The following is a 27683-nucleotide window of genomic DNA, read 5'->3' on the forward strand; positions in this document are numbered from 1 at the left end:
GCCACCAGCAGAAACTGATGTTTCTTCTGAACTTCACCTGAAGGTAGCAACAGCAGGAGACTAGTACTGATGAGCAGCCTCCTCCTTTTAGCCTGTGCCTCACTTGAGCCAAAGATGCCTTGCTACATAACTCAGATAATGTGGGAAAGAAAAATGACATTGCAGCGCCTTCCTCCCTACTGGCAAGGCAGTCCACATCAACTCACCATGCAGAACACGAAGACAGCCTGGTTTACAGCAGAAAATCAGGAAGTTCCTCTTTATTCCTAGCATTCTCCCATACCTTCCAAGTGGTTTTAAATCCATTTTCTTGACCGAAGTAGCATGTAGTTGTGCATGTGTGACAAAAACTGATTTAGTGAACATCCCTAAAGGTTCTACTACATGTAAAGCTGAACATACCAGCTAAAGTGAGCTCCTGCTCATTCACTGAGATGGAGGCTTTTCATACCAATGCGGCACAGCACAAATGCTACTCCTAGCCTCTTTATCTCCACTACCGAAACAAGCCATTGTCACCAAGAATAGAATGCTGATCAAAACACGGCTGCCTCCAGAGCAGAAAATGATTCCTTGTGACAGAAGTTCAAACTCTAATCATTCTCCAAGAAAAGCCCTGCTTTTCTTTGCATTTAATCAAGTATCATTATAACTTTATGGCTTTTCACCCAAAGTTCTCAAAGCAATTTTTAAGTGTTAATTAAGTCTCGGCTGCTTGTGAAACCAAGAGTAGAATTGTTTGTCTGCCGTGACAAAGGAAATCTGGGGAAATTCACAGTACTGTCCCAGCAGACCTTATTTTCAGTCCATGATTCACTAATCTGAACAATTTTTGCTCTAATTCACAGGATTTAACACATACCTTTCAGTAGTTATTTAATTTTCAGTTTTACTGAACTTAAGACCACCTATGCAAGCATGTGTGCACTTTTCAGTGCCCCCCCCATCACTAAATCCATCCCCACTGTGCTCTCTGGAATAAACTACAGGCAGCAAGCACTGACGCAAAACACTGACCATTCCCCCCAGCACCACTTCTTTGTATGGATCCAAAAGACACCCTCTCCTCACACTTAAGACACAAGTTTGAAGGTAAAGGTTTTTGTATTGACTTTAAATTTTCTCCATTTCCCAGTAGCTGATGGCAATCACACGGAATTTGACTTGCGCTCCACAGGTTGAATCCTATCCCCTTTTCAGTAACAAATACTTAAGAGCTATCATTTACAAGCTAGTAGTCAAACAGCAGTTTCTAACTGAAAATCAGTCTCTATAAGAAAAACTGTCCTGCACAACTGGACTTGCATATTCAGGAGGAGGAAAGCCTAACCAAGAAAAGGAACTTACTACCATAAAGCAGTCTGTTTCATCAACTGTGAAACCCTCAAAGACAACTGCAATTTCACCTCTTCTTTTTGAAGCTCTTAGTTCCTTTCGCACTTCCACCACGTAGTAAGAGTCTGTTTCTTTGTCCTGACCTCTTGAGGGTGCTGTCAGATACCCGGTAAATGATCTAATTAGCTTCTGAAGAATGATTTGGATTATCCAAGTCATTTTGGTTTGCTCTCAGTTCTGTCTTTCTGCTTAATTCTCACCCATACTTCCAATTTAAACTTCTCATGACAGAACCCTCTCTTTCAAAACAGGTCATTTTCTCTTAAAGGAAAGATTTCTTTCTGTACTTTTTGCAAATGGAGCTTTTTATTTCACAATATTTGCTCTTCAGAAACAGAGGTCATTTAGTGTTGCTTCTTCATTTTCCCACAATCAATTGCAGTCACACTCAAATCTCAAAAGGCACCTTCTATGATATGCCCATCAACAAGCTAATTTGAGCATAAGTGCTTCTTCAACAAATGAGAGTAACTCTTTATGACATGTTATCCATCTAACCTTTCCTGAGTGATTACAGCCCTTTACTTTCTTGAGAGTTTTCTAGTTACTTTTCCCCAAAAAAATCTTCGGGCCTCAGGCAGAGATTTTTCTAACAGGATCAAAAAGCAGATGCCTCTCTGTTTGGACTGACAGCTGCTCTGTCATTTCAATGACACAGTCTGTAGCTCATCAGTGATCAGACACCACCTTTAGAGCAGTTCTAGACACATGATTTAATTTTCCTCGCTGTCCTTTTAAAACTCCTCTTGCCCCCATAGTGACTCACAAGCAGTCATTACGAATGAAAACACTAGCTTAATACCAGAACAAATTTGTACAGTATACTTTCCAAACCTATCTTCTTCCATACACCAAAACTGCCAGGGCTGTAAATTCATACATTTTAATAGCCTAACCACTCACCCTGTGACATACTCACACAATAAATGTTCTCACAGACCAATGCCTTAAGCAGTAGCTAAATCCCTCATCCCAGCTAAAAGTGAGCATGAAGTGTAATGAAGGGCATGATTTTAGCACCCCTAACCCACCAAATCACCCATATGCTAGAAAGAACAAAGAAAACCCTGCCTGTTGCTCAGTAACCCAACAGCAGTTACGAGCTTCTCACCCTCCGTCCCTCCCTCCCTCCCTCCAAAAGTAACACAAAATCTGATTTTCTTCTGGAATCAGCAAAATCCAGGATGCCACTTCCAAAAATATTATTGCTGAAGTGAAAACAACAGGAAAAAAGAAAAGATGCCCCCTCTCCTTGGCAGTGTTCAAGGTCAGGCTGGAGAGGGTTTAGAGCAAACTGGTCTAGTGGAAGGTGTCCCTGCCCATAGCATGGGTTGGAACTAGATGAGCTTTAAGGTCCCTTTCAACACTAACCATTCAATGATTCTATGAAAACCACTCAATGGGGCTAAAGTGACAGAGAGAACTGACTCATGGAGACCATAAGCTTTCTCATTTCTTGGTGCTGAGCTACTGGAATGACTGGCATGTTATGTATATTTTACATATAATCAGAAAGCTTATCCCGCCTTCACTACCACAGAAGAGAAGTGCAACAGCTTTACCTCCTCTTCTACAAGCAATGTCTTTTAATACCTCTTAGGCCAATCAAGCATGTCTTCTCATTCATCTTTGATAGTACATCTAAAATGAAACTCCTAGAAGTAAAATAAAACCAGACATTTGCATTTAAAAACGTATATTAATCCAGAAAAAGGATCATATTCTTGGATAAATTAAGAATGGAATCCAACTCAGAAGATACTAAATTACCATCTGGGGGTTCTCTTTAGCTCTTTACCATCCAAATCCTTCATTCCTGGCTCCAAAAATAATTGTTATCTCATCCTCTCCCTAACAGCACCGCACGGTGGATTCCCTCAATAAAATCATTGTCTGGAGGATTTAGATGGAAGGAAAGCAAGAACTCCTTCATTTGTGTTTGCAAATGGATCTGCTGTCTTCAGAACCACTGCTCTAAGATAAACTGTCAGTTCCATTTACACCTAATCTCTAACCTGCCACATTTGGAAAAGCCCAGTGACAGCACCATGGCTAGTCAGAAAGAAGGACCATGGAAAAAGAATTTAATCTGCCAGTCAAGTGTGAGGAACAGAGCCTTGGCACTGGTGTTCCCTCCTGCAACTCTTCCCCTGCTGTGCACACTTCCACTTACAGAGGAGGAAGCATGCAATAGACATTTCAAGCCACTCAGTATTATTTTCCAGACAGTTTTCTCCACACTAGACCCCTGATGGAAGTCATGCCTGTAAAACAAAGTGACTTATTTGCATCTCTTCCTCCAGGGCTGACTGCGTAGACAAAACTCATCCCTAGGAACAGAAAACGACTCCAACACATGTGAGAGTCCAACATCTAAAGCTGGTTGAGAAGGTAGAGCTATCACTTTGTATAAGAAAAGAATGACACAGCAACTGTGTCAAGAAGAGTGGGAGTGGGAAAATCTGAAAATATTGCCAAACCTGTGGTCTAAGAAACTAGAAAAAAAGGAACATTTCTTTTGCTGCGAGGCACATACTGACTTGCTATTACGATCTGCTTCTCCTTGGGTATTTCCAGAGTAATAGCTACAGCCACTTGGGGTAAAGGGCTGGGGAGAGGAAGGGAATGACTCTCTGGGTGGGGAAGTTCATGAGATCTTTTCCAAATCCCTGCTAATTAACAGCCACTTTCTGCCCTTGTAGTTTATAGACATGAATTATTGCTACAGAAAATCTCAGCCACTGCACTTCCCATCAAGTGGATATGGATCCTTCAAGACTGTCGTGGTTTAAACAAAAGTCAGCCATAAATCACGCAGTCACTCTCTCACTCCCCACTTCTTGCCCTCCCCCTACTCCCGGAGGGACGGAGAGGAGAATCAAAAAGAATGTAACTCCCACGGGTTGAGATAAGAACAACTTAGTAACTCAGGTACAACACAAATCACTACTGCTATCACCAATAATAATAATGATAAGGGAAATAACAAGGGAAACATTTGTGTTATCAGCTCTGTTCCCAGGCCAAAAGTCAAAACACAGTGCTGCACCAGCTACTAAGAAGGAGAAAAATGACTGCTACTGCTGAACCCAGGACATACCCACAGACATCAAGAGCACTTCAAGGAAAGAAAGTTTACCCAGCTGCATTTCTCCTTGAGAACCTTCTCAGGGCACCACAACTGTGGAAAGACATTAGGGAAGCACACTTAACACTCCTATGCTAAAGGGCCGCAGCCATAAGGCCTCATGGCATTAGTCAGTCACAGGTATGATGTGATTCTCCCTCTCCATGATGCCCCAGCCCAGTGCTCAGCCCCTCGCCACATTCCAAGCATTGATCACAGCATCACAGAACAGTTTGGGTTAGAAAGGACCTTACGATCATCTACTTCCAGCCCCCCCTGCCATGGGCAGGGACACCTCACACTAAACCATCCCACACAAGGCTCTGTCCAACCTGGCCTTGAACACTGCCAGGGATGGAGCGCTCACAACCTCCCTGGGCAACCCATTCCAGTGCCTCAGCACGCTAACAGGAAAGAACTTCTTCCTCATACCTAACCTGAAATTCCCCTGTTTAAGTTTTAACCTGTCAACCCCTTTGTCTTATCGCAACAGTCCCTGACGAAGAGTCCCTCCCCAGCATCCTTGTAGGCCCCCTTCAGATACTGGAAGGCTGCTATGAGGTCCCCACGCAGCCTTCTCTTCTCCAGGCTGAACAGCCCCAACTTCCTCAGCCTCTCTTCATACGGGAGGTGCTCCAGTCCCCTGATCATCCTCGTGGCCCTCCTCTGGACCTGTTCCAGCAGTTCCATGTCCTTTTTATGTTGAGGACACCAGAACTGCACACAATACTCCAGGTGAGGTCTCACAAGAGCAGAGTAGAGGGGCAGGATCACCTCCTTCAACCTGCTGGTCACGCTCCTTTTGATGCAGCCCAGGATACGGTTGGCTTTCTGGGCTGCGAGCGCACACTGAAGCCGGCTCATGTTAATTCTCATCGACCAACACCCCCAAGTCCTTCCCCACGGGGCCGCTCTGAATCTCTTCTCTGCCCAACCTGTAGCTGTGCCTGGGATTGCTTCGACCTAGGTGTAGGACCTTGCACTTGCCATGGTTGAACTTCATAAGGTTGGCATCAGCCCACCTCACAAGCGTGTCAAGGTCCCTCTGGATGGCATTCCTGGGTATCAACCAAGCCACACAGCTTGGCGTCATCAGCAAACTTGCTGAGGGCGCACTCAATCCCACTGTCCATGTCGCTGACAGAGATGCAGGACAGGATCAGTCCCAACACCGATCCCTGATGGACAGAATCCCTTGGAATTGATAGCCTAGTTAATTTGAACCCGAGACTTTTGTAGCTTTTTGGCTATAATCTAAGCTTTTGTGACTTTTTGTCAGTATCTCTACCCCTTTAGTGTCAGTCTTGCACAAGCTGGGGAGGGACTCTTCATTAGGGACTGTAGTGACAGGACAAGGGGTAACGGGTTAAAACTTAAACAGGGGAAGTTTAGATAGGAGATAAGGAAGAAATTATTTACTGTTAGGGTGGTGAGGCACTGGAATGGGTTGCCCAGGGAAGCTGTGAATGCTCCATCCCTGACAGTGTTCAAGGCCAGGTTGGACAGAGCCTTGGGTGACATGGTTTAGTGTGAGGTGTCCCTGCCCACAGTAGGGGCGTTGGAACTTGATGATCTTAAGGTCCTTTCCAACCTTAACTATTCTATGATTCTATGACACCACTCGTTACTGGTCTTCAGTTGGACATTGAGCCATTAACCACAACTCTCTGCATAAGGCCATCCAATCAAGTCTTTATCCACCAGGTGGTCCATCCCTCAAATTGATGTCTCTTCAATTTACAGACAAAGATGTCATGTGGGACAGTGTAAAATGCTTTGCACAAGCCCAGGTAGATGACTTCAATTCCTTTGTCCCCATCCATCAGTTCTGCAGCCCCATCATAAAAGGCCACCAAATTGGTCAAGCACAATTTGCCCTTAGTGAAGTTATGTTGGCTGTCAACAACCACATAGTTGTTTTTCACATACCCTAGCATGATTTCCAGGAGAATTTATTATTTCTGGAGTCAATAAAACTCCACAAACATCAGCAAATTGAGACATTGCAGCACTCAGCTTCAAAGAAGGTTATTTCACTGCAATTGCATAATGCATACTACCTTTTCAATCCAGAAACAGTTCAGTAAGCAAAAAGATACATCTTGTCAATAGCAAGAGGTCCTCCTGGGCTTCCACTTCACAGAGCAGTAAAAGCAGGGGTAATTACACCTCTGTACTTTTTGTTACAAGATAGCGCATAAAAGTTTACACCAATTTATACCATCTGGGAGTATACAAAGTGATCCATCCTTCAACTTAGTCACTGCTCTGTCCTCAAATTGACTGTGCTTTAAAATGATCATTGGTGAAAGAAGGGAACGTTTATCAATATAATTACTTTTCACCTCCATGAACAGGTCTAACATTTATTTCTTTTACCTCTTGGTCCTACAGGCTTTATTTCCATAGATGGTTTTGAAACAGATAAATGTGTTTTGGAACATGGCTTTTGAATAATAAATAATGGTAGCTGCTACATGTTGCATCTCGTGTTAAAAATCATAGCTCTCTATAAACATTTTAGAAAAGCTTTGCTGAGCCAGAGAGAGTCTATAGATGGTAGTAAATTGATTTTAGCCTACAGACACATACAAATATGGACAAAAAGCATAGAAAAAAATTAAATCGGAAAGCCACTGTGGAGTGCATGTGATTGGACCAAATGTTTTTTTGATTAATGATTTTCAAAGTTCTGCTGCATGAAGAGAGTCTGCACAGCAAGAAGTTCCTATCATATCAAGAACTTATTTTTATTAAGTGTGCTAAGATTTATCACAGACTCTTCTGTGACACCTCTCTCCAGCCACATCCCTGTTACAGATTATTTGCACTGCCATAATCAATCCTCTAGAAGCCAAGGTGGGATTTCCCCTTGCCCATGACCAAAGAAAATAAACCAAATACCTTCAAAGCAAAGCTTTGCTTTACCGCAACAGCAAGCCTGCTTCCCTCCGTTCTCTTTTTGGATCACTTCTTCACCCTTGGAGGAGCAGCAAATCCTCCTTCTGAGGATGGAGCAGATCTCCCCAGCGTTGCAAAAGTAGGATGAGAGTTGCCAGAGAGGAAGGAACAGATACAGGCCTCAGGATGGTCAAGCTGCAGTGCATATTCTACTGGGTATTTTTCTAGGTAGCAAACTGCACTAGGTAGGTGCACATCCTCCTACTTTCTGATGTCTTATGTGTTTTCTCAGGGAGTCTGTCTTGTCCTGTCTTTAAGGACCAGGGAGAGAATTAGCTCACAAGAATCTGAAAGCTGCTACTCAATACTGAATTTTCTCCAACAAGGCATACAATACAAGAGACAACCCTGACAGGGTTAAACCCCTCACAAACTAAAATAAAACAACAAACCATAGTTAAGTTTCTCCCTCCTGTTTGCGTTTCCTATTGCCATCTGTTTTGATCAAACTGGCCCACGTTTCCACTAGATATTCTACTACCATGGAGGGCCCTGTAAGAGTAGAGAGAATCCTTTAAAGAGCAACATTAAGACTGAAATTGTTGCCTGCCTCCTTTTGATAAGCCACTTTGAGACCAATTCCAAAAGCAGGAGAACACTTGTCCTGCTACTTCCATATTTACTTCACTTTTTTACTAAATAGAGCAAATTGATAAATCAGCAGTTTGTCACAGTTGCACCTGAGCGGTGGGATCAAGTGCGCCCTCAGCAGGTTTGCCAACTCCAAGCTGCGTGGTGCACTTGACATGCTGGTCTCACAGAAGGTGTCCCTTCCCATGGCAGGGGGTTGGAACTAGATGATCTTTAAGGTCCCTTCCAACCCAAACCATTCTATGATTCTATATAATGCATTTTCTTTTTAGTGACTGAGGGTATGGTTAGGGCGTGTATTTCCTTTGTGCTCCTGGATCGCTATTTCAGCATCCTGGACACAATATTCCATCATTTTCTTTTCAGATGTAGAATCAAGCATTAAGAACCCTTCCTTCCCACACAATGTTTTCTGTAGCTAATACAAACTTATCTCATGCTTTAAGAAACATTTTGCATTAATGCCAGCACTGAGCCTTCAAGTTATTCATTAAGATGTACCACTATTTGCATAGCTTCTATTAGGTACAAAAAGCTTAAGTCTGCTTGAAGGTGGATATTGAAGTTGAACAACTTCAATATTTTCTTTAAATTGCTCATTTTAAAGGATTCTGAATGTCTTGGTGGTGTACAGAAGGCTACAGCGCTCTTATCAAGTTCAAGCCTGCCTTTCAATCACTTAAGGCAGAACAGACTGATTACCCTCCTTGTGGGGGAATGGGATTCAAAGATAGACTGTTAGTGAAAGAAACTGATGTGGAAGAGCTGTTGCAAGCAGACTTAGAGAAAGTGCTTAAGTAACCATCACTACATTTAATGACAATGCCATAAAAGGCATCTCACTTGCAGAATCAAATTTAGCATTCTGTTTCTCTCCCTCCAAAGACATGTTTAATCTCTTAAAAAAGACATGTTTAATTGGAGGTCCAAAAGACAGATTTTCAGCACTTCGAGATGGGCAAGAATCCTGCCTGGCTAATTCTCCACCACATTTGCTTCATTTTGAAGGAATAATCTTTTAATCATGTAATACCATTCAGCCTCCTCTTTCCTACTACTCCCATTTCATTTCAAGCTGTGACAGCTCTATCTGTGCCCCTTCCCACCTGCTGCCTCACTCCATGGGCTGCAAGATTTTAAACTTGGGGATTTAGCAGCATCCAGAAAGAGTTGCAAGCTGGACTCCTGCAAAACAGTCACTATCCCTTCACCTCTTTTTGAGGACAAGGGATACTTTCTACTGCCATCTGCCACCAGCCTTACAGGCATAGTGATCTGACCCTCATATGTCACTTTCTAAAGTCTTCCCAATAGTTTGGGAATCTCCCTCAAGCTACATCTTTACGAGCTTTCAAATTTAGCTTCCAGAGGACCATGAGAGCTAAAACAAATGAGCAGTTTCTTACAAAGTGTGTGTTGCACTTCAAAATATCCACATGAATTGGACATGCCTCTACAAGAGTAACCAGTACCTGCAGGCAGAATGTCTTCACAGAATCACTGCGTTGGAAGGGACCTCTGGAGATAATTGAGTGCAACCCCCCTGCCAAGGCAGGGCCACCTACAGCAGATTACACGGGAACACGTCCAGGTGGGTTTCGAATGTCTCCAGAGAGTGATGCTCCTCAGCCTTCCCAGAAAGGCTGTTCCAGTGCTCTGCCACCCTCAACATGAAGAAGTTGTTCCTCATGTTGAGGTGAAACTTCTTGTGTTTTAGTTTATGGCCATTGCTCCTTGTCCTGTCACTGGGCACCACTGAAGAGTCTGGCACCATGCTTTATGTTCTCACATCTGCAGGACAATCCACTCCTTTACCTCACTGTTTCTCCTTTGTGTTCCTGGCAGCAAATGAATGCTCCTTCAGATGCCCCTCAAGAGAGGGATCTGAAACTAAACCAGACCTAGCATCTTCTCTCAGGTGACCTCAGGGATGGCTTCAAGTACCATGAGGTGACTTTCTACTTAACAAGAGTGGTATTACTCTCAAATTAAATGGGGAAAAATTAATTCTCTGTGCTACAGACAGACTCCTGGCATAAACTCACCTGAATGGTGACCCATCACAAATGCAGAGCCCCTGACACTTCATCTAGTAAGATCAAGCCCTTACAGCCAGCAGAGGAACAACTATGATGCAGTGTCCAAGCTGCATCCCCAGAGCCACAGTGTACAACGAATATCACAGTACAGCTTGCAGCAAGACCCTTCTTTGCAAGTTTCCATGAACATTTAATAATACATTCCACAGACCTCCTAAATCAAGTACATTCTTACAGATACATTCAGTCACTCATTTCCACTATCAATCATTATGATTAATCTGAGTAGCAAGTTTAAAACAAGGAGGGGGGAACACCCAAATGCACCTCATGATTAAGGTTTCTTTCGTATTTTCCATTTCAGGACTACTCACACCTCAGCCCTGCTCCTGTCCCAAACATCCCTTAAGGCTCTGCTGCCCAGTCAGACACTTCCTTAATCACACACCTACCAGGCTTCCTCCCCACACTTAACAGCACTTCCACAGTGCTTTGGTTTTCCAACTACCGCTTTCAGAAGTGTGGCTTTTAGTTAAGCCTTTGCTGAATATTAACGCCCTTTTTAAACAGTTAATGTTAAATTAATGTGAATCCAACTGGGGAGGAACAAGGAGCATATGCCTGTTTAGCAAAATACTATTTTCGACAAGCAAAGAACACTGAATAAAGATTTTTAAGATCAACCCAGAAATCCTGCAACCTGAAAAAAAAGAAACACAAGGATGAGAAACTTTGTATACTGGACAATTTGTGGCTGGATCACCGGCAGAGGAGACCAGGACCTTGGTAACAACATCCCAGACCCAAGTATTTGATTTCTTTCTACTGTTGTAACACTCTATGATATAACTTGAATATGCAATTTTCCACAGATTTATTATGCTGAAGTGTACACTCTGAATAATGACCTGACATATTAGAAGTTATTAACATCTCCTGGCAACAAAAAAATCTCCTCAGAAAATGAGAAATCCCAAAGGGCAAGCCCAGCAAACCAGGGGGATCTTGTAAGCTAAAACCATCACCTATCTGAAGTACTTATCACAACAACATTCCTGTAAAGAATTCCATGGCACATGATTCCAACACAAGCTCCCACCCAGAAAATGCTGGCAATAATGAAACAAATAGATGAATGTCTACTGTTTGAGTGTCTAAATTGGTCATTCTGCCTCTTGTGACCTACATCAAAATCCTCTATTAGAAGTTCTCATGGTTTAAACCCTGCCACACAGCTCATTCACTCACTCCACTCCCCCTTCTTGCCCTTCCCCTGCTCCTGGAGGGATGGGAAGGAGAAACGGAAGAATGCAACTCCCACGGGTTGAGATAAGAACAGTTTAGTAACTAAGGTATAACACAAATCACTACTGCTACCACCAATAGTAATAACGATGAAGGAAATAACAAGGAAAGAAAATACACCACCTCACCACCAGCCGACCAATAACTCGCCCCAGCCCAACCGAGCACCTACCAATACCTAAGTCCAACCCCGCAGTGCACTAGTCCTTCTGGGTAACTCTCCGTTACATCCTGGGCACGACGTGCAGTGGTATGGAATACCTCTTTGGCTAGCTTGGGTCAGGTGTCCTGTCTCTGCTTCCTCCCAGCTTTCCTTCCTCCCTGGCAGAGCATGAGGCTCAGACAGTTCTTGGTCAGACTAAAACATTTGTGTTATCAGCTCTGTTCCCAGGCCAAAAGTCAAAACACAGTGCTGCACAGCTACCAAGGAGAAAAATGACTGCTACTGCTGAACCCAAGACAGAAGTCCAGGAGTTAAACTTACATAGATATAATGTCAGATTGGCTATGTTGGAATATTTATGTTTTAAGCAGTAATGATGTGTATTAAAATCTCAGTAGCTTCAGGCAATGAATCTGATCTTTACTGCAGCTTCCACAGCAGATTAATTATGTGAATTCAGTTAGCATACACAAGGTTAAAACTTCCATTACTCCAAAACATAACCCTGGAAAGTACGTGCAGCCTCTTGATCTCCAAAAAGTACCAAGACGACAGAACTCTTTCTGAGATGATAGGACTGTTGATAGTACTGACCAAATACATCAACCCATACTGCTCAGCAGCCAAGAGTCTGCCCAGGTCAGTGCTTTCCCTCTGCAGAATGTAGTACTTTGTTGTTCATAATGTGGAAGAGGCTGGAGGGATCCCTGCTCCCAAGGGTTAGGAAGATGACATGACAGGGATGCTGAGCTACTCCCTGCTGTTTCTTCCAGATTATAGATTACACTGGTGCATGCACTGTTAGCAAGCTACAGGGGAGGTTTAGCCTGCCATGGGTTACCAGACCTACTCTTCAAGGCTGCTCCTAGTAGGTCTGCTATAGCTGGGTCTCAGCTATAGTTTACCTGGCTTTCTGCACCTGCTCATCACTTATTCTCTACAAACTAATGAACTCTGCAAAGTGTCTCATCACCACATACCTTGCCACTGTTAAACTTGATAGCAAGTCAGCTTGTTTAAGAGCATTTGGAAAGAAGACAGATTGTCAGAGACTTGTCTCATGGATTATCTCCCAGATTCCCCAAACCAGTGGGAAGGGAAGGAAAGCTGCTTATCTTCTTTCTCCCAGGTCTCCAAATGCGAAAGTGTCTTTCGTGCATCCCCTTGAGAAGGCTGAATCCACAGGCACTTTTCACCACTGCTGCCTCCGCACAGCCTAGGGAATACATATTCTACAGCCACAACAGCACCATATCTGCCTTTAGTCAGTTTCCAAATAAAGAGAGAAAAAGCTCACCTTCTTTGTACAACGGATGGACATGTTCATTTTAAGAATTCATACTCAATTGTCATGTCAGCAGAACTGAGAGCAGCAGCTTTGATCAGCTAACACTGAAAAAATATTTGGTTCTTTCCATAGACAGTGAGAGGTTTTTTCATTCCACCTTTAACAAATAACGGATCGGCTTGCCACTCTCAAAAGCACTGTACCAATCCAACTGTTTCCACAAAACATCCCCAGAACATCTGCACCTTTGTAATACTGAAGTAATGAGTTTGACACACTCAGCTGAGTCTGCCACACTGAACAAGGTTCCTCTCCATCAACACTGCAAGCTGCCGTTTTGCAGATCAGAACAGTCAGCTTCCCCAGATAAAGCAGCTCCTTCCTGGAAATGGAAGACAGAGCTGCCTTATCTCAGGAAAGGGAGGATAAAAGGTCACTCTTCACTAAGTGGCAAAGTTCTCACCTTGAAAGCTCTGCCCCTTGATTGGCATGGAACAACCAAGGTCATGGAACTTTTAATCAGACGCCTGCATAATTACTAAATCGTTATTAATTATATCAGAGAGCCAAGACCTCAGAGGAAAGGCAAAGCAAACAAAGAGCCCACGGAAGCCTCCTCTGTTGTTGGAAAAAATTGGTAATTAGAAGTCATGAGTGCACCAGAGAGTGAGAGAACAGCATCACAGTCACTGTTCAGGACTCAGGAGTGACTTGCATACAAAACAGCAGGCTTGTCTGCCTGGGGAAATTACAGGGCACTGAGTTACTAAACAGTGAGCAGGAGAAAACAAAGAAAAAGAGACAGAGAAAGAACCACTCCTCTTTTATCAACAGCTTTATTTACCCCACAGAGAAGGACAGCATTACCCACCAGTCCTGAGCTTGAGATGTGTCTTTCACACATTTCTGGCAGATCTAGAAAGCCTTCTACCACCCCTCATGGAGTGTTCCCATTCTGAGAAGTGCACAAAAGAATGAGACTTTGTGCTCAACCTAATATAGCCTACACACAGCCCTTGCCCAGGAGCGCCCTTGCCCAAGCAGAGCCTTGATTTTCCCCCATGACCTGAGCTCAGCCTTAGTGACTACCCCTTCCCCAGAGGCTGCCCTTCAAAAGATCACTATAAAAAAAAAAAAAAACACCACAAAACAACAACCCCTAAAAAAACCCACTTCGATCTGTTCTTAGAAAAATAAAAAAAAAAAGAAACAATGCCATGGTCCTGCTCATACCATAATAAATCCAACTAGGCAGTCATGATCCCCACTGAAACCACAGCAAGTGCTTTTGCTCATCAGGCTGACAAGATAAATGCTGATCTATTTCTATACCACTGATACAACATGCCATCTCAGGGCATCAAAGATGGCATCAGCTGAAAAAAGGCACCATGCTATCTACCATCATTTGCAGGCAACACCAAGAATCTCTCTGACCTACTATATAAGTAGTCTTATAATTCCAATCCTAAAGATGACCATATGCAAGAGGTGGTAAGTGCAGGTTGAATCCCTGAAGAGATCAGTTTAGATGGATTATGAAACTGTGGCATGAAGAACAGACACTGATGCACTCAGCCCTCCCAATATACAAAAAGAGAAGTGCAAAACACCAGAAGCCCAAAGAGAACAGTCTGTAAGTCCTAGAGATCAGGAGAGACATTTTCTGCTACGCTGCTTCAAGTACAATGACTCAAAAAGACATATCTTTGAGATACTCTAAATAAAAAAGTCTCCCATTTCAAACATGAACAAGAAGGAACAAAAGATAACTGCTGCAGAAGCAGTAATGCAATTTGTGGGAGTCTGCCACTGAATAAGAAATTAGTAACAACCAACCTCTGGCTAACTGCTGCCATTTCATTATGCTGAAGTTTGACAGACCCAAATCCAATAAACTCTTACTGAAGTACATATGGTCCTTTTTCATCCCTTCTCTGAGCTTCCATTGCTTGCCAATGCAATGCCCTTTCACTACTGCAACCTTATCACAGCACCTTTTGTATTGCTGAATACTAAGCCCTGAATCCCCATGTAACAGCACCATACCTGTTGAAGATATCACCCGACACCTTTTGCAGATACTGAAGTGCATCTGCCACCTGCTGAACAGCCTCCTCCCTGCGTAAGTCCGGTTGGATCAGGGGGACTGAGTATGTCTGCCCTTCCAAAAAGTGCTTCTGGGCTACTGTAGTCATTGCACCTAAAAGAAAAGACAAATAAGTCATTGCAGTAAACACACTTCCATGTTATCACAGCTTTTATTCAGTGACTTCCATTCTTTGCTTACCTTATTATTTTAGGGAAACATTTGCAATGGAACCAGTGAGCTAGGGAGAGAGGAAGCACAAGTAGTAAGTTTGACATATGGGTTTTTTAATAAATCCAAGTGAGGTGGGAGTCTCTTGCTTATTTGAATGCTCTTGGGAACCAGAATTTTATTTTTAGCATGTCACTGAATGGATCTCTGCTCAGTACTGTACTGAAAACAAAGACCACACTTTGGAGGAGAGTCAGTTCAGGGTGGTGATAAGACTTCTCAGTCACCTCCTCCCATCCTCATAGTCCAGATGGATATATTTCAGGTCATTCAATCCTATTAGCAAAATGCAGTATTTCATCTTACACTTCTGCTCCAAGAAACACAACTACAGCTCCCTTCCAAGAACAGCAGCTATGAAACTATAGGGCATGCATGTGCACACATGCCCTTGCTCCAAGTAGGTTAATGAGAATTCTTCCATTCTGAGACTCCCAAGAGCTGCTCATTGCTTTTGGTGACTGGGTTTTTCCTTCGTAACTACCTTGAAAGAAGCCTTTATATTTTAGGATCCTTTCATATATAAAACCTAAACAGTCACTGAAATCTTTCAGTCACATTCAACACATGCACCAGAGCAGTATGCATGCTCCTGGATGCAGCTAAGCCAATACCACTGCTCTGTAGCTCAGCCAGGAGAAGATTGTCCATCACCCATGCTTCCATCCTGCCAACTTCCCTCACCTCTCCCTCAGCAATTCCAAAAAGTCTGCCTCTTGTGTTTTTGCTCACATAAATAAACAAAACAATTCCCGGGACAGGAGCTGGGTATAGGACAGAAATGCATTTCTCTGAGCACACTGGAAACTGAAAACTCACAAATACACTACTGTTACGACAGCCTGATTAAGGAACAGAGAAGCATCCATTCAATTTCCTAACCCAAACCCGGCTAGGCCTACAGAACTCCCTTCAAGGTTGCTTTCTCTGGGTCTTGTTCATTCAGACAGTAATAAAACCACAGCCTACAGCCTTTCATTACAGGGTTTTGTCACACAGAGTGCTGTACATCTGTAAAAAAATAAATATTCATTAAGCTGAAGAGAAGCAAAACAAAGGAGGATCAAAAAGTAAGGTATCTGAAACAGAGAGATATCTCAGGGCACAACACATTCCCTCTCTGGTACTTGGTGGTCTGGAGGAGCTACTCCAGGGAGCACTGCTGTGTGCAAACTGTATTCCAGCCTGCACGACAGAGCAGGCTGAGAATAAACACAGAAACACAGCATGTACTGGAGAAATTCACAAAACAAGAGACTGAAGATTCAGTTACAGCATGAACCCACAGTTTAATAGGTAAAAATTAGAGGGGTCTTCATGCATTCTTTAAATTCCCCATCTTGCCTCACCAAATTAAAAGATATTAAATTAGACTTGCCTGTAGCATATCTGTACATTTAACACTATCCACCCTCCTCGAATTTGTCCTTTCTGGTCCTACTACAGCAGCTTAGGAAAGACCCTCTGTAAATGTAATGCAGCTGTTGTTTTGGGTGTTCAGGATTTGGGCGGGGGGGGTTGAGGTTGTGAGGTTGGTTTCTTTTTGGGGGTGTAGGGTAGTGCTTAACAATGAATCATATGAGAGGTAAAAGGAGGAGGGAACCAAGGAGCCTGTCTGTATATAACTAATTTGCAATATGAAGCTCAGTTATCAGAGGACCTGGCTCTGCTGCAGGAAGCCTAGACTTACTCTGTTTCACTTCATGCATCACTGGCAGTCAGACTGTACCCACATTCTTCAGCAGCAATGTTTGCACACTGATTAGTCTTCTTGACTGGGCCTATTCATCAGACAGGAAATTATTATTTAGACTTGTAAAGCATACAAGCTAATCTGAGAGGAGCACAGCTAATTTAGAGATGGCATTTTTTGATCTGCTGACCACAACCAAGCTTGAAGCCTTTTGCTTTCAAATCTCCTATTTGACTGACAATGCAGAACAAAAGCAAACAGCTAACACAGCAAGTGTGCAGTTATGAGATACTTTGGCTTCAGCAGCAACACGAGTTTACGATCCTCCCTGCCACTGGTCACAACTCTTCTCTTGCATCAGTGCTGCTGATGTTTGGGATTCCTATTTTTAACTCAGATCAGTTCAATGACCCAATTTACAGCAGACAGATAAAGAGCTGTAATTGCCCAGACATGAAGCAGAGTGGGAGGAAGGGCAAGAAGGGGACTTCTGAAACCTGCTTCACTATCAAAACCATTACCGTGTAATGGTAATCCTGCCCTGCAGGGTGAGAAGGTCAAGCTTCTCACCTCTTAAGGCCAAATGAGATTATACAGCCTCACTATGATTTCCCAGACCTTCAGCAATCCTAATTCTCTTGGAGACCTTTCTAAAGCAAAACTCAGTTCAACTGCTGACAGATGCTCACACTCAGAAGCAGCACTGTCCTAACTACTACCAAACTTGTTACCTTCCTTGCAGTCAGAAGCTACAGACTGTCCTTTAGGTCCCGCTGCTCACTTACAAAGAGGGGAGCAAGAAGTAGTGGGGCGAAGCAGAAAAAGCCCTGGGTGCTCCTGCTCACACTGTCACAGTTCAGCTGTCAGTAAACTTCAGGTTCATAGGCTCTCAACGCAGACTCTCAGACAAGCTCCAGATGCTCACCTTTCTTACAAAGAAATGAGGCAGACTCTGCGGGAACTGCTGCCAGAGTTAGACACAAGAGACAATTCTTTCTGTGCAAGATAACAAATGAGGGATTCATAGCAAGGAAAAACCAGCAACAGCCTTCTGAATGACCAGACCCAGGCAAAATCCCATGCTATACCTGCTATATATTACCTCTTGTGACCAAGCTAACTGGAGAAACAAGTCAGTTTTCTAAACACTTAGAGCAGAGGCCTGACCATAGGCTTAGAATAAAAGTAGAATTGCTTCCAGTAACAGACAGGGACTGCAGGAACCAGGGAGATTTTAACAGGGACAAAAGTCAGGAAGGAAAGCAAAGCCTGAATGGCATTCCGCAAGACTTATTCTTCCTTTATCTCAACCTCCAGTGCACTGAGAAGGAAGCAGCACATTTCCTTGCCATACTTCATTATGAGAATTAGTTATTACAAGTGCCACATATTAGAAGTATCTTAACTTTTCCACCCTGCCCAATGGATGCCAAGCCTTCATGTTACATACAGACCAAAGGTGCAAATAAACTGTTTATATTGTATACATGGAAGTGATTTCCAAAGCAACAACCTGGTTCCAGTGACACTCTAGAATCTTAAAGAAGAAGCTGGTGCGTTTCAGCAGAAAGTACAGCATCCAGGAATTATGATGGCTGACATGAAATACTCTGATGCTACAGTGAGAAATGGGCACATAAAACCCCAAAGCAAGTATGATTCAGAAAAGCAGATGTCAGATCACTCAAGAGATTTAATCATTAGTGGTGTGCCACCTGTGGGTCACACAAGGCAGAAGAAATAGCAACACTGCGGTCTTTTTTGTGATCAAAGAGGCTCTAGAAAAGAACTGCAGCATCTGGGGGCTCCAGCCACTCTTCATTCAATTATTTTTTCTATGTCAACTTTCATGATCAAGACAAATGTGCTCTGGTGTTATATAATAACCTCATTTGCCTTATTAAATTGCAAACAAAGAAAAAAAGGATGCTTTCTCACTGCACCACCTGCTTACGAGTGCTATATCCCAATTTGGAAGTTCTGACTAGAGCTAGCAACTGCTCAGATTTGCACTTTTGCCTTAAGCTGCCTATGCCTCTAACCTCAAGCAAGCTGGTACAAAACTCATCAGGGATGGTACTACCCTTCTGTGCCCAAAGCTGCTCTCCTCTTCTCAGTTCCGACATTCACACTAGCAAAATTAGCAAACCAACAGCAGTGGGAAATGCAGCCTCCATCAGGCTGTCTTAACTTTCCAAAAGCCTTTACACCAGGATAGATACAAGCTGAGCACCCCAGGGTTTTCAGGTATTTGGAACCAGCAACTGGTCATACTGTTCAATCACCACAGCCAAATATAATACTCTGATGGCTACGTAGAGATTTGTGTTTCTGAACCCAAAAAAGTAAGTATACAATTTACTCCTCTGGATCGGTTAGAGGAACACTCCACCCACTTCACTCACCTCTTGGGCACCCCTGGACTGAAGAATAAAACTCCCTATGTCAAGGCTAAACCCAAAAGAACTTGCTACAGAGCAAAAGTCTATGTCTATAAAAGAAGCAACACTTCTGTAAGTTCGTTAGAAAATACTGGTCTATGGAGGATCAATCACTGAGATTATCTACAAACAGAACTCCCCACAACCTTAAAATACCTTCACTTTTCAAGGGAATGTAAACAAAGGCAACATTAAGAAAATAATTTGGCTGCCCTCAACTCAGACAGAGACTGCTTACCAGGTGCCTACTTTGCTCTGAAAATAAAGGGAGAATGAAGCAAGTCACCAAAGATACTTGCTTCCTTAACATGCTTCAAGGGATTAAAAAAAGAGGGCTCAGGGGACAAAAGTGCTTAAATACTTGGAAAAAAATCAGTGAGTATTCTTCAAAGATACAAGGGCTGCTCCAGCAATTACTGTGCTGCTACTGCTACTGTCACTACGCTGGAAAGGCAGCATGAGCTAAAGGCCTTGAATTCCCACATACAGTAACATGTCCAAGAAGTGATAGGCTATTTCCAGCCCTATGTGTCTCCTTTGTAGGGCTCTAATAAAAGATCAATGCCTTGCACCCACCTGTGAGGACAGAGAGACGAGGAATATGCAATAGAAGACAAGTCTGCACAGCCCTCACCACATACCAGTATAACGATATCACAAGTATGGCTCCACAGTGGGAACAGACCAACACAAATGAACTACAGGTTAAACACTCTCAAAGTAGAGGCAGACTTTGGGCATAGCTTATCACAAGGTGCTGTCTCTTCTGATAGAGGAATGTCACATCTATAATTTGATTCACAGTAAGAAGTCATCCCAAATTCCTCACTGACAGTAATTTCTTACACATAATACTTCCTACCATGTTTACCTGGACAAATGTTGTCCCATCCAGGCTGACAATACCAGACCTCTGTTATTTTCACTTTCCTCTGCTCCAATCTAGCATACTACATCAGCACATTGCTCTCAATACCTAAACGCAGCTTTTAGAGCTCAGAAAGCTCACAGCTGCTACAATGTCTGTCTCATCACAAACTTCTACTATTGTACACTTCACTACAGAATTCTCCAGTACCGTACTTAATATACTGCTAACATCATCCTTATCCTCTTACTTTCTGCACAGGCTTGTCAGCTCATGAGCAAATCTGCTGGCATATTCCAGTCATACCTTGCTTGTACCAGAAGCTTGCCTAGATGCTGTTCTAACAAAATATCAGAATGAACTCCTCCAAGGAATAAATAAAATAAAGATAATTGTCACCCTACGCTCCACAGACACACAAAGCATACTCCTGTGGGTTTACCAGCTGCAAAGCCAGGGGACTGTATTTAAGAGAGAGACTTAAAGTGCTAGAAAACAAAACATGTCATTGCACATGCTCCTCCTGTTAAGTGACACGATAAGCCAGTGTGTACACATGCATTCACACAGATGTAGACATGCAACTGAAACGAAAGCTACAAGCTCCTTACACGCTGATGGTAAATGCAGCACAAGAGCCCAGATGCAAATCTTGTTTTATTGTGCAGCAAGTGACTGTTCTGCGCCGTGGTGACATTCACTGGAGGGGTTGAAATTTAGTCCTCCAGCAGAGCACACAGTAGGTAACTATCCTGGGTAGGAGAGCAGGATTTCCAGCAGAGACAAGAGGTTCACAGTCCTGTACTAAGCCAACTTTACCTTCTTTAGGGGGGCAGCAGGGGAAGGGAGGAGGAGAGAAGCACTTTGATAAGTTAAGAGGATGAAAAGTCTATTTATATTTTTTAATTAACCACGTTCTACAGTGTTATTAAGCAGCAATCAAAGATGCAGATGGTACTGATTTGATTGGCAAAAGGTGCACTCTGCTGAATATTAAGGAACTCTGCCCCTAAAAATAGGTCTAATCACCATCTTAAGGCTGGAAGGCAATGATGAAAGAAAGCATTAATAAGACCATAATTAGGCCCCGTACCAGGCTGCACTCTACCAAGGTGCTCACGTTACTAGACGTCTCGTAGCACCCCCAAACTGCACTGCAGACATTGTTTTGGGTCTCAAGACCTCTCGTAGCTCTTTTAGACAAAGCTATGAAGCGTGGGGTTTCTCCATTTTTGGAGGGCCTGGCATCAGTTAGGACTTTACTTTCCAGTACGATTCCTGAAGCAAAAGATCTCTCCATTCCAGCTGTCCCACCCTGCTCACTCTCCATGAGCGAATTAAACCGGGCAGCTGGAGCCTCCCAGGCACAGAGACAGGCAAGGGGTGCAGGAAAGTGAGAAGTTTCAGAAGCTGTCAGTCTCCCTCCCCCTCAGAGCAGGGTAGTACATCATGGCCATATCTACATCACAAAGCTAACCTAGCCACTGCTGTAAAAGCCATTTCTGCTCCTCTGCTCCATCTTTTGGAAGAGATACTTACTCAACCTTGTACTTTCAGCCTGTCCTTACAGTACAGGGTTACCTCAGAACAACCACCACAAAAAAAGTCCATGTAGAAATGAATCCTGCTACATGCCTTCCACAAGTCACTCATTGACAGGGGACTGCCTGAACAATCAAGATGCTTTTAAAAGGAGTAGCCTCCCACAGTTACACCATGGCCCTGCAGCATTGAGGAGCCTGATCTGATACTCAGCAGGACTCAGGGGCTCACACTGCATTTCACACACTGAACAACCTGACCTTGTGGGCTGATATTCTGCTCGGAATGGCAGGAGGGAATTCCATCACTGAAGCAGTCCCATCTCATCTGTCCCAGCAGCAGCTGCAGGAAAAGCAAAAGCTTTTTCTTCTGCACTAGTATGCAGCCACTGATTACCCAGTGATACAAACCCCTAAGTTCTCCATATCCAAATGGCGTGGAATTGCTGGCAGTTACCACATATGCAGTAGCTCACACATCCAGGTACCAAAAGAACATTGAGTTGCACCACAACATCAGCTACAGTGCTGGTTGCCTTATGTTAGCTCAATCTATGTTCTACTAAGAGCTGTCTAGTTCAATCCAACACACCTTGGCATCTGCATTAAAGGTACCCCAGATCCAATCAATTTCAAGTATATGTTTCGCTCAACCAACTGACTACTAATATTGTATTAGAAAAAGGTATTAAGGTAATGCAACAAAGACACTCACTTTTGGAAACAGCAAGAGAGGCTGGTAGGAAAATTGCATCTAAAATACCATTTTTTTTCCCCCCAGTTAATTCCCTAAGGGGCACAGGCAACACAATAATAGGCTGCTTTGCAACAAGAGTGGCTTACTGGCAGTTTCTGCAAACTGGGTGTCTGATAGCAGCATGCTTCCTGGGCCACAGGTTGTGTCAGACACCAAAAAAACACCCATTGCTACTTACATGTTTGTCCTATCCTGCGGTTTCTGGAATAAAAGGCTATCTGTAAGTATCTACCAAGGAAAAGCACTGTCAAAAATCTACTTCTGAAAGCGTGAGTCCTCTAATTAAGGCAGCCCCTTCTCAAGAAGCCAGGGACTGCTAAAACTTTTGTCTCGGACATTGTTTTGAAATAAACAATAATTATTGCAGCTACTAAAGACATATGAAATCTATGAGGATATGACATTAAGGCAAAGACATTATTGACAAGTAACTAAATACATATGAACTGGAGTACTTGTTTTCCCACCAGCAGCATTGTCTCTTGGATCAAATACATCAACAGACTTGGTAATTATTTTCAAATAAGCCCAAAAAATGACTCAGAGCCACTTAGATTTGTTGGTTTGTCACAAACAACACTGCCCTATTCCACTCAGGCTAAATAGAAAGAATCAAGATCTAAAATCTCAGAGCCCAGCTTTACAATAGCATATGCAATTCCCTGGCAAACTGCAAAATACCTGACATTTCAAGATGCATCATGTAAAATCAGATGTCGTCAACTCTCCAGAAGACAGAATGCTACTGCATTAAATTATTTCTTAATAAGAATATCTGAAAGGTAGAGACTTAAAAGAATTTAGAGGTGCACTTCAATCCTCTCTGCTCCACAAGCTAAGATGGCCTCTAAGCCACTACTGACTTGAAGGCAGTCTTCCCTCTCAACACAGAGCTCAGCTTTGTGAGACAGACAGCAGTCCTCCCTGCCATAAGGAACTAAGCTGCAGGCTGCATCACCTTGCTGAGAAAGCCCTGTCCTCTAAGCACAGGCTGAAACTGACTTCCTTCAGCTGGGTACATACAGCTCATTTTGATAAGCAGATGTTGATATCTAAAGTTAATCAGATAACCCTCTGCAACTGTCACCTTTGGCTCTCATCATTAATTGAGACAATCAGGTGCTCTAATGAACAATTGATCTGATTCTAAGGTAGGCACCTACAACTGACCAAAAGCACTGCACTAATTAATTGCCTGCTTTCCCTTCCCCTCATTATTTATTATGAAAGAAGCCTAAGCAAATAGCTCAGCTACACCCAAACATCCAAGACACCGCTCTTTGTTCAATTGCTTAAATGGGGGTGCTTTGAATTTGTATGCCTAAAGTACACAGAAGCCACAAGCTATGCAAAAAGTCTGTTGGAGGGCCACTTCCCTGCAGTAAGTTCTCTTAAATACTAGTTCCAAAAGCAGGCTAAGCTGAAACTCTCTGCAGAGCTTCCTGTAGAACGTTTGGTTCAGAAAAATGAGGAGCTGCTCAATCTTACAATCTTACCACAACAAATACATAATTCAAAAAACACAGCACCTTGCTAAAAAAACAAACAAAAACCCAACCAAACCAAAAAACCCTAAAAAGCCCAAACAAAACCACCCCCCAAACAAGCAAAAAGATCCATTTTTTTCTAATTCTCCAGAGCAAAGTCAGCTTCAGTCTCTGAAGAGCGACCTTAGCTGCAGATCTGACCACTGACACATTTCACTGCTACAAATCCTAACTAATGATGTCCTATTTTTCACATCCCCCCAGCCTTACAACAGATGATATTTAATGAAGGCAGCAACCAAATCAAACTGCAACCAAAGCATTTCCTCTCTGTCTTATACACTGAAAAGCAAAGGGAATGCTTACATTTCTGCAAGATGACATGAGGGAAACTTACTAACAGGGTCTTCAAGCCCACTCACATTTGCTAGAAGGAACAGCCCTACAGTGTGGCCTGGATGACAGGAGCTGACAAAAAGCTGGGTCAAATGAATGACACCTTGGGAATCAATAACCCACTACAGAAACTGCTGGATGGGCTATTTTCTGGCAAAGGTTATCTTGTGAAGGGGTCTAAGCAGAGCTGGTTAGCTACAGAAATTGCTTTTTGAGTGACAGAAATGATTCCCTTTAAAGCTCATACACCACTGCCATGGGAAACATTTGTTTCAGACGTAATCCTCTTCTTCCTCTGCATACCAACTTTAATCTAAAATCTCTCTATATATATATTTATAAATCTGCCCTGCTTTCAGGCTTATCTCAGTACTATTTTCCCCCAGCCCTCCATTTCTACCCTTCTCTTTTACTGCTCAGACTTAGTGTGCAGTGACCACAGTTACCTGGTATGACCAGAACCCAGACTGCGGGAGTACTTCCCAGGGACTCTGCTTTCAGTTTTCTTGCCAATGAACTCCTGAGTTGAGAGAAGAGAAAAGAGCACTTTTTATCTTAAGGAATGAAGATAAACTCACACTATAAAATATAAAAAACCAGTTTGAATATCCAGAGTGATAGAAGAAGGGCAGATGCTAAGACCACCAGACTGTTCTGCTCTGGGACTGCCTCAGGCATTTTTCTGCCTGAGACAGGTGCTCCTGTTTCCTCCCACAGCAAAGCATTCCAGGAATACAGAGGTATACCAGGCAACCTTTACATCCCACCTTTACTGCTCAAGACAAGACAAACATAACCAAGTATCGGGAGAACTTATTAGCCCTTAGCTAATTTGGTAAAAGAAAGTCCAAGTAAGGGGCAGTTGACTAGAGGGACCTCTGATTCCCTGGACAACTGAAAAGCAAAAAGGGTCTACAAGGACATGTCAAAGTCATTCTGCTTCCAGCTGTTGCCTCTGGCAAAAGCAGCACTATCCACTCCACTTCCTTTCACTGCTCAAGGGAGGTTCTATATTTCAGAGAACTGGCAAAAAATAGGGACAGGTTCAGCTTCTCCCTCATCTACTCCAGGACAGGTCAATCTGATTGCAAATCACTGCCAGCAACACCTGCTGCACAAACTAAATGAAATAAATAGGTCATCTCAAGCAAACTCTGAGCTGTCATTTGCCTGAATCACATGAATAGCCACAACCACAGCCGGCACTATCCCACCTCCTTCCTGGAAGCTGTACTGTAGAAGCAGAGTCAAGAACTGGCCTAAAGTCTCAGGGATGAAAAGGCTCCTCTTCTGAAAAAGGCCTTTTGGAAAATCCACATGTTGTCCAACCACTCCATCTGAGCTACACCATTTGAAAATAAATAAATAAAAGGAGAAGGGGAAGTCTCACAACAGGACTTCTGTTGATTACTAAAAGACTAATGATGATTACTGCTGGATGCAAATTCACTGCCATTAACAGCCTTTCTTCATGTGTACAGATAGGTCTATGAGCCCTGTGGTCTTTTTACTGTTGTCTGACTCTTTATTTTGAACATAGGAAAAAAACCCAACAAAACCAAACCACAATGAAAGCATTTATCACAACAGCATTTGGGTTCCCTTGCAAAAACTGATGAGTTTTTATTTTGAGAATCGTTACAACACCACAGCTACTGGCTCAGAAGTGTGAGGAACATGCCTTTGTGTAACTTAAAGGCAATCTGTATCAAAACCAATTTGTCAGTACTCCAGGCAGCAAACTGTGTTGATGCACTGATGGACTAGAAGTTAAGCTTTTCTTAATCTGTGATGCTCTTTGAATTATCTGACAGTTAATAGTAACCAATTGTTACTTGGAATAGCTAAAGGGCCACTAGTTCAAGGCCAAGTTGGATAGGGCTTTGAGCAACCTGGCTTGTGTGAGGTGTCCCTGCCCATGGCAGAGTGGCTGGAACTGGATGATCTTTAAGGTCCCTGCTAACCCAAACCATTCCATGATTCTATGAAACTATGAATCAGAGCCACAACTCTGTTATAAGCTATTAGTTAGCTTTCTAAGGAAAAGCATGTAACCCACACACCAGAGTCCTCTAACCTCCTATCTTAGACACCTTTTCCTCATTTTTGTGACCCCCTTCAGGCTGCAGCACCCAGCTGCCCATCCCTTCAGGGTACCTAACCTACATGTAGGGACGGCATCGCCCTTCTCAATCCCCGAAGCGTAACATTAAGTACGAGCGTCCCGTACACCACCGCCAAGTTGAGATTCCCATACTCCATGCTCGCCTTACGGGTTTTCCAACCAATTCCACGGCTCAGCACCGAAGCACGCCGTAGCAAGTGTAACAAAAGACTTTCCAAACCAGCTGTCCCACCCGAACAGGTCCTGCCTGCCGCTCACATCACATTACCAAGACCTCACGGGGTCCCCAGCAGACGGAGCTTATAGCCACCAGAAGCGCCTCACCGGGGGCTGTCGGGCCGCAGACCCCTCGACAGCCCCTCACAGGGCACCGCCCCGAGCCCCGGCTCCGAGCGCCGCCGGGTCCAGCCAAAGCCGCCCCGCTCCGTCAGCACCCCCGGCCTCCTGCTGCCCCCGCGGGCCGGGCCGGGCCGGGAGCAGACCGGCGGAGCACGGAAACAGGATCGCGGAGGGAGGCAGGGAGGGGAGGGGAAGCGAGACCGCGCAGCGCGCACTCCCGGACACACCGCGCGCCCCTCACCTGCCGCCACCCAACCCCGCCCTGCCGCCAAGCAGGAAGCGCCCCCCGCACCGCTTCCGCCCTTAGTTCGACGTCATCTCCGCCCAGCCAGGGCACCCCGAGCAGGCTAAGGCGAGTTTACCTCCCCGCAGGGCGAGGGGCGGAGCTGCGCGTGCGCGCGTTGGAGGGCGGGGCGCCGCGCCGCGCCTAGGGCGCCCCCCGGCGGCTGGGCGGGGGTGGTGATCTCGTGAGGCCGGAGCCGCCTGCCCGGTGCGCTGCCCGAGCGCTGCGGGGAATGGCTTTGAGCTGTGTGCCCTGCTTGAAGCCCTGCTGGCTCTAAGATCATTAGGCTTACCGTTACCGCAGGGCTGCCAAGGCCACCATTAACCGTGTCACTGACTGCTTCAGCTACACGGTTTCTGAACACCGCCAGGGACGGTGATTGCGCCACTGCCCTGGGCACCCTCTCTGTGAACAGCTTGCTCCTCATACCCACTCCAAACCACCCCTGGTGCAGCTTGAGGCTGTTTCCTCTTGTCCTGTCACTTATGTGGAAGAAGAGACCATCGCTCACCTCACTACAACCTGCTTTCAGGTAGCTGTAGAGAGCGATAAGGTCACCCCTGA

The 27683-nt window shown here is 44.0% G+C and overlaps 1 protein-coding gene across 3 annotated transcripts in view; it reads right to left on the minus strand.

The window, feature by feature from the left end:
• Positions 1-27161, minus strand: part of WASHC1 (WASH complex subunit 1) — a 46352-nt gene extending 19191 nt beyond the window's left edge. Inside the window, exons 1-3 of one of the 3 annotated variants that reach the window (XM_065682288.1) lie at positions 27078-27161; positions 24819-24892; positions 14919-15072 (exon numbers count right to left, since the gene is read on the minus strand). In XM_065682288.1, coding sequence (XP_065538360.1) covers positions 14919-15067 — 149 coding nt within the window. In that variant the 5' untranslated portion in view covers positions 15068-15072; positions 24819-24892; positions 27078-27161. Of the gene's footprint in view, positions 1-14918; positions 15098-15159; positions 15325-24818; positions 24893-27077 lie in introns of those variants that run through there. The other 2 variants (XM_065682297.1, XM_065682280.1) reach the window with 2 other exon arrangements.
• Positions 27162-27683: the final 522 nt, after the last annotated feature.

The sequence above is a fragment of the Lathamus discolor genome, chromosome 1 (assembly GCF_037157495.1).
Source record: "Lathamus discolor isolate bLatDis1 chromosome 1, bLatDis1.hap1, whole genome shotgun sequence".
Classification (NCBI taxonomy): domain Eukaryota; kingdom Metazoa; phylum Chordata; class Aves; order Psittaciformes; family Psittacidae; genus Lathamus; species Lathamus discolor.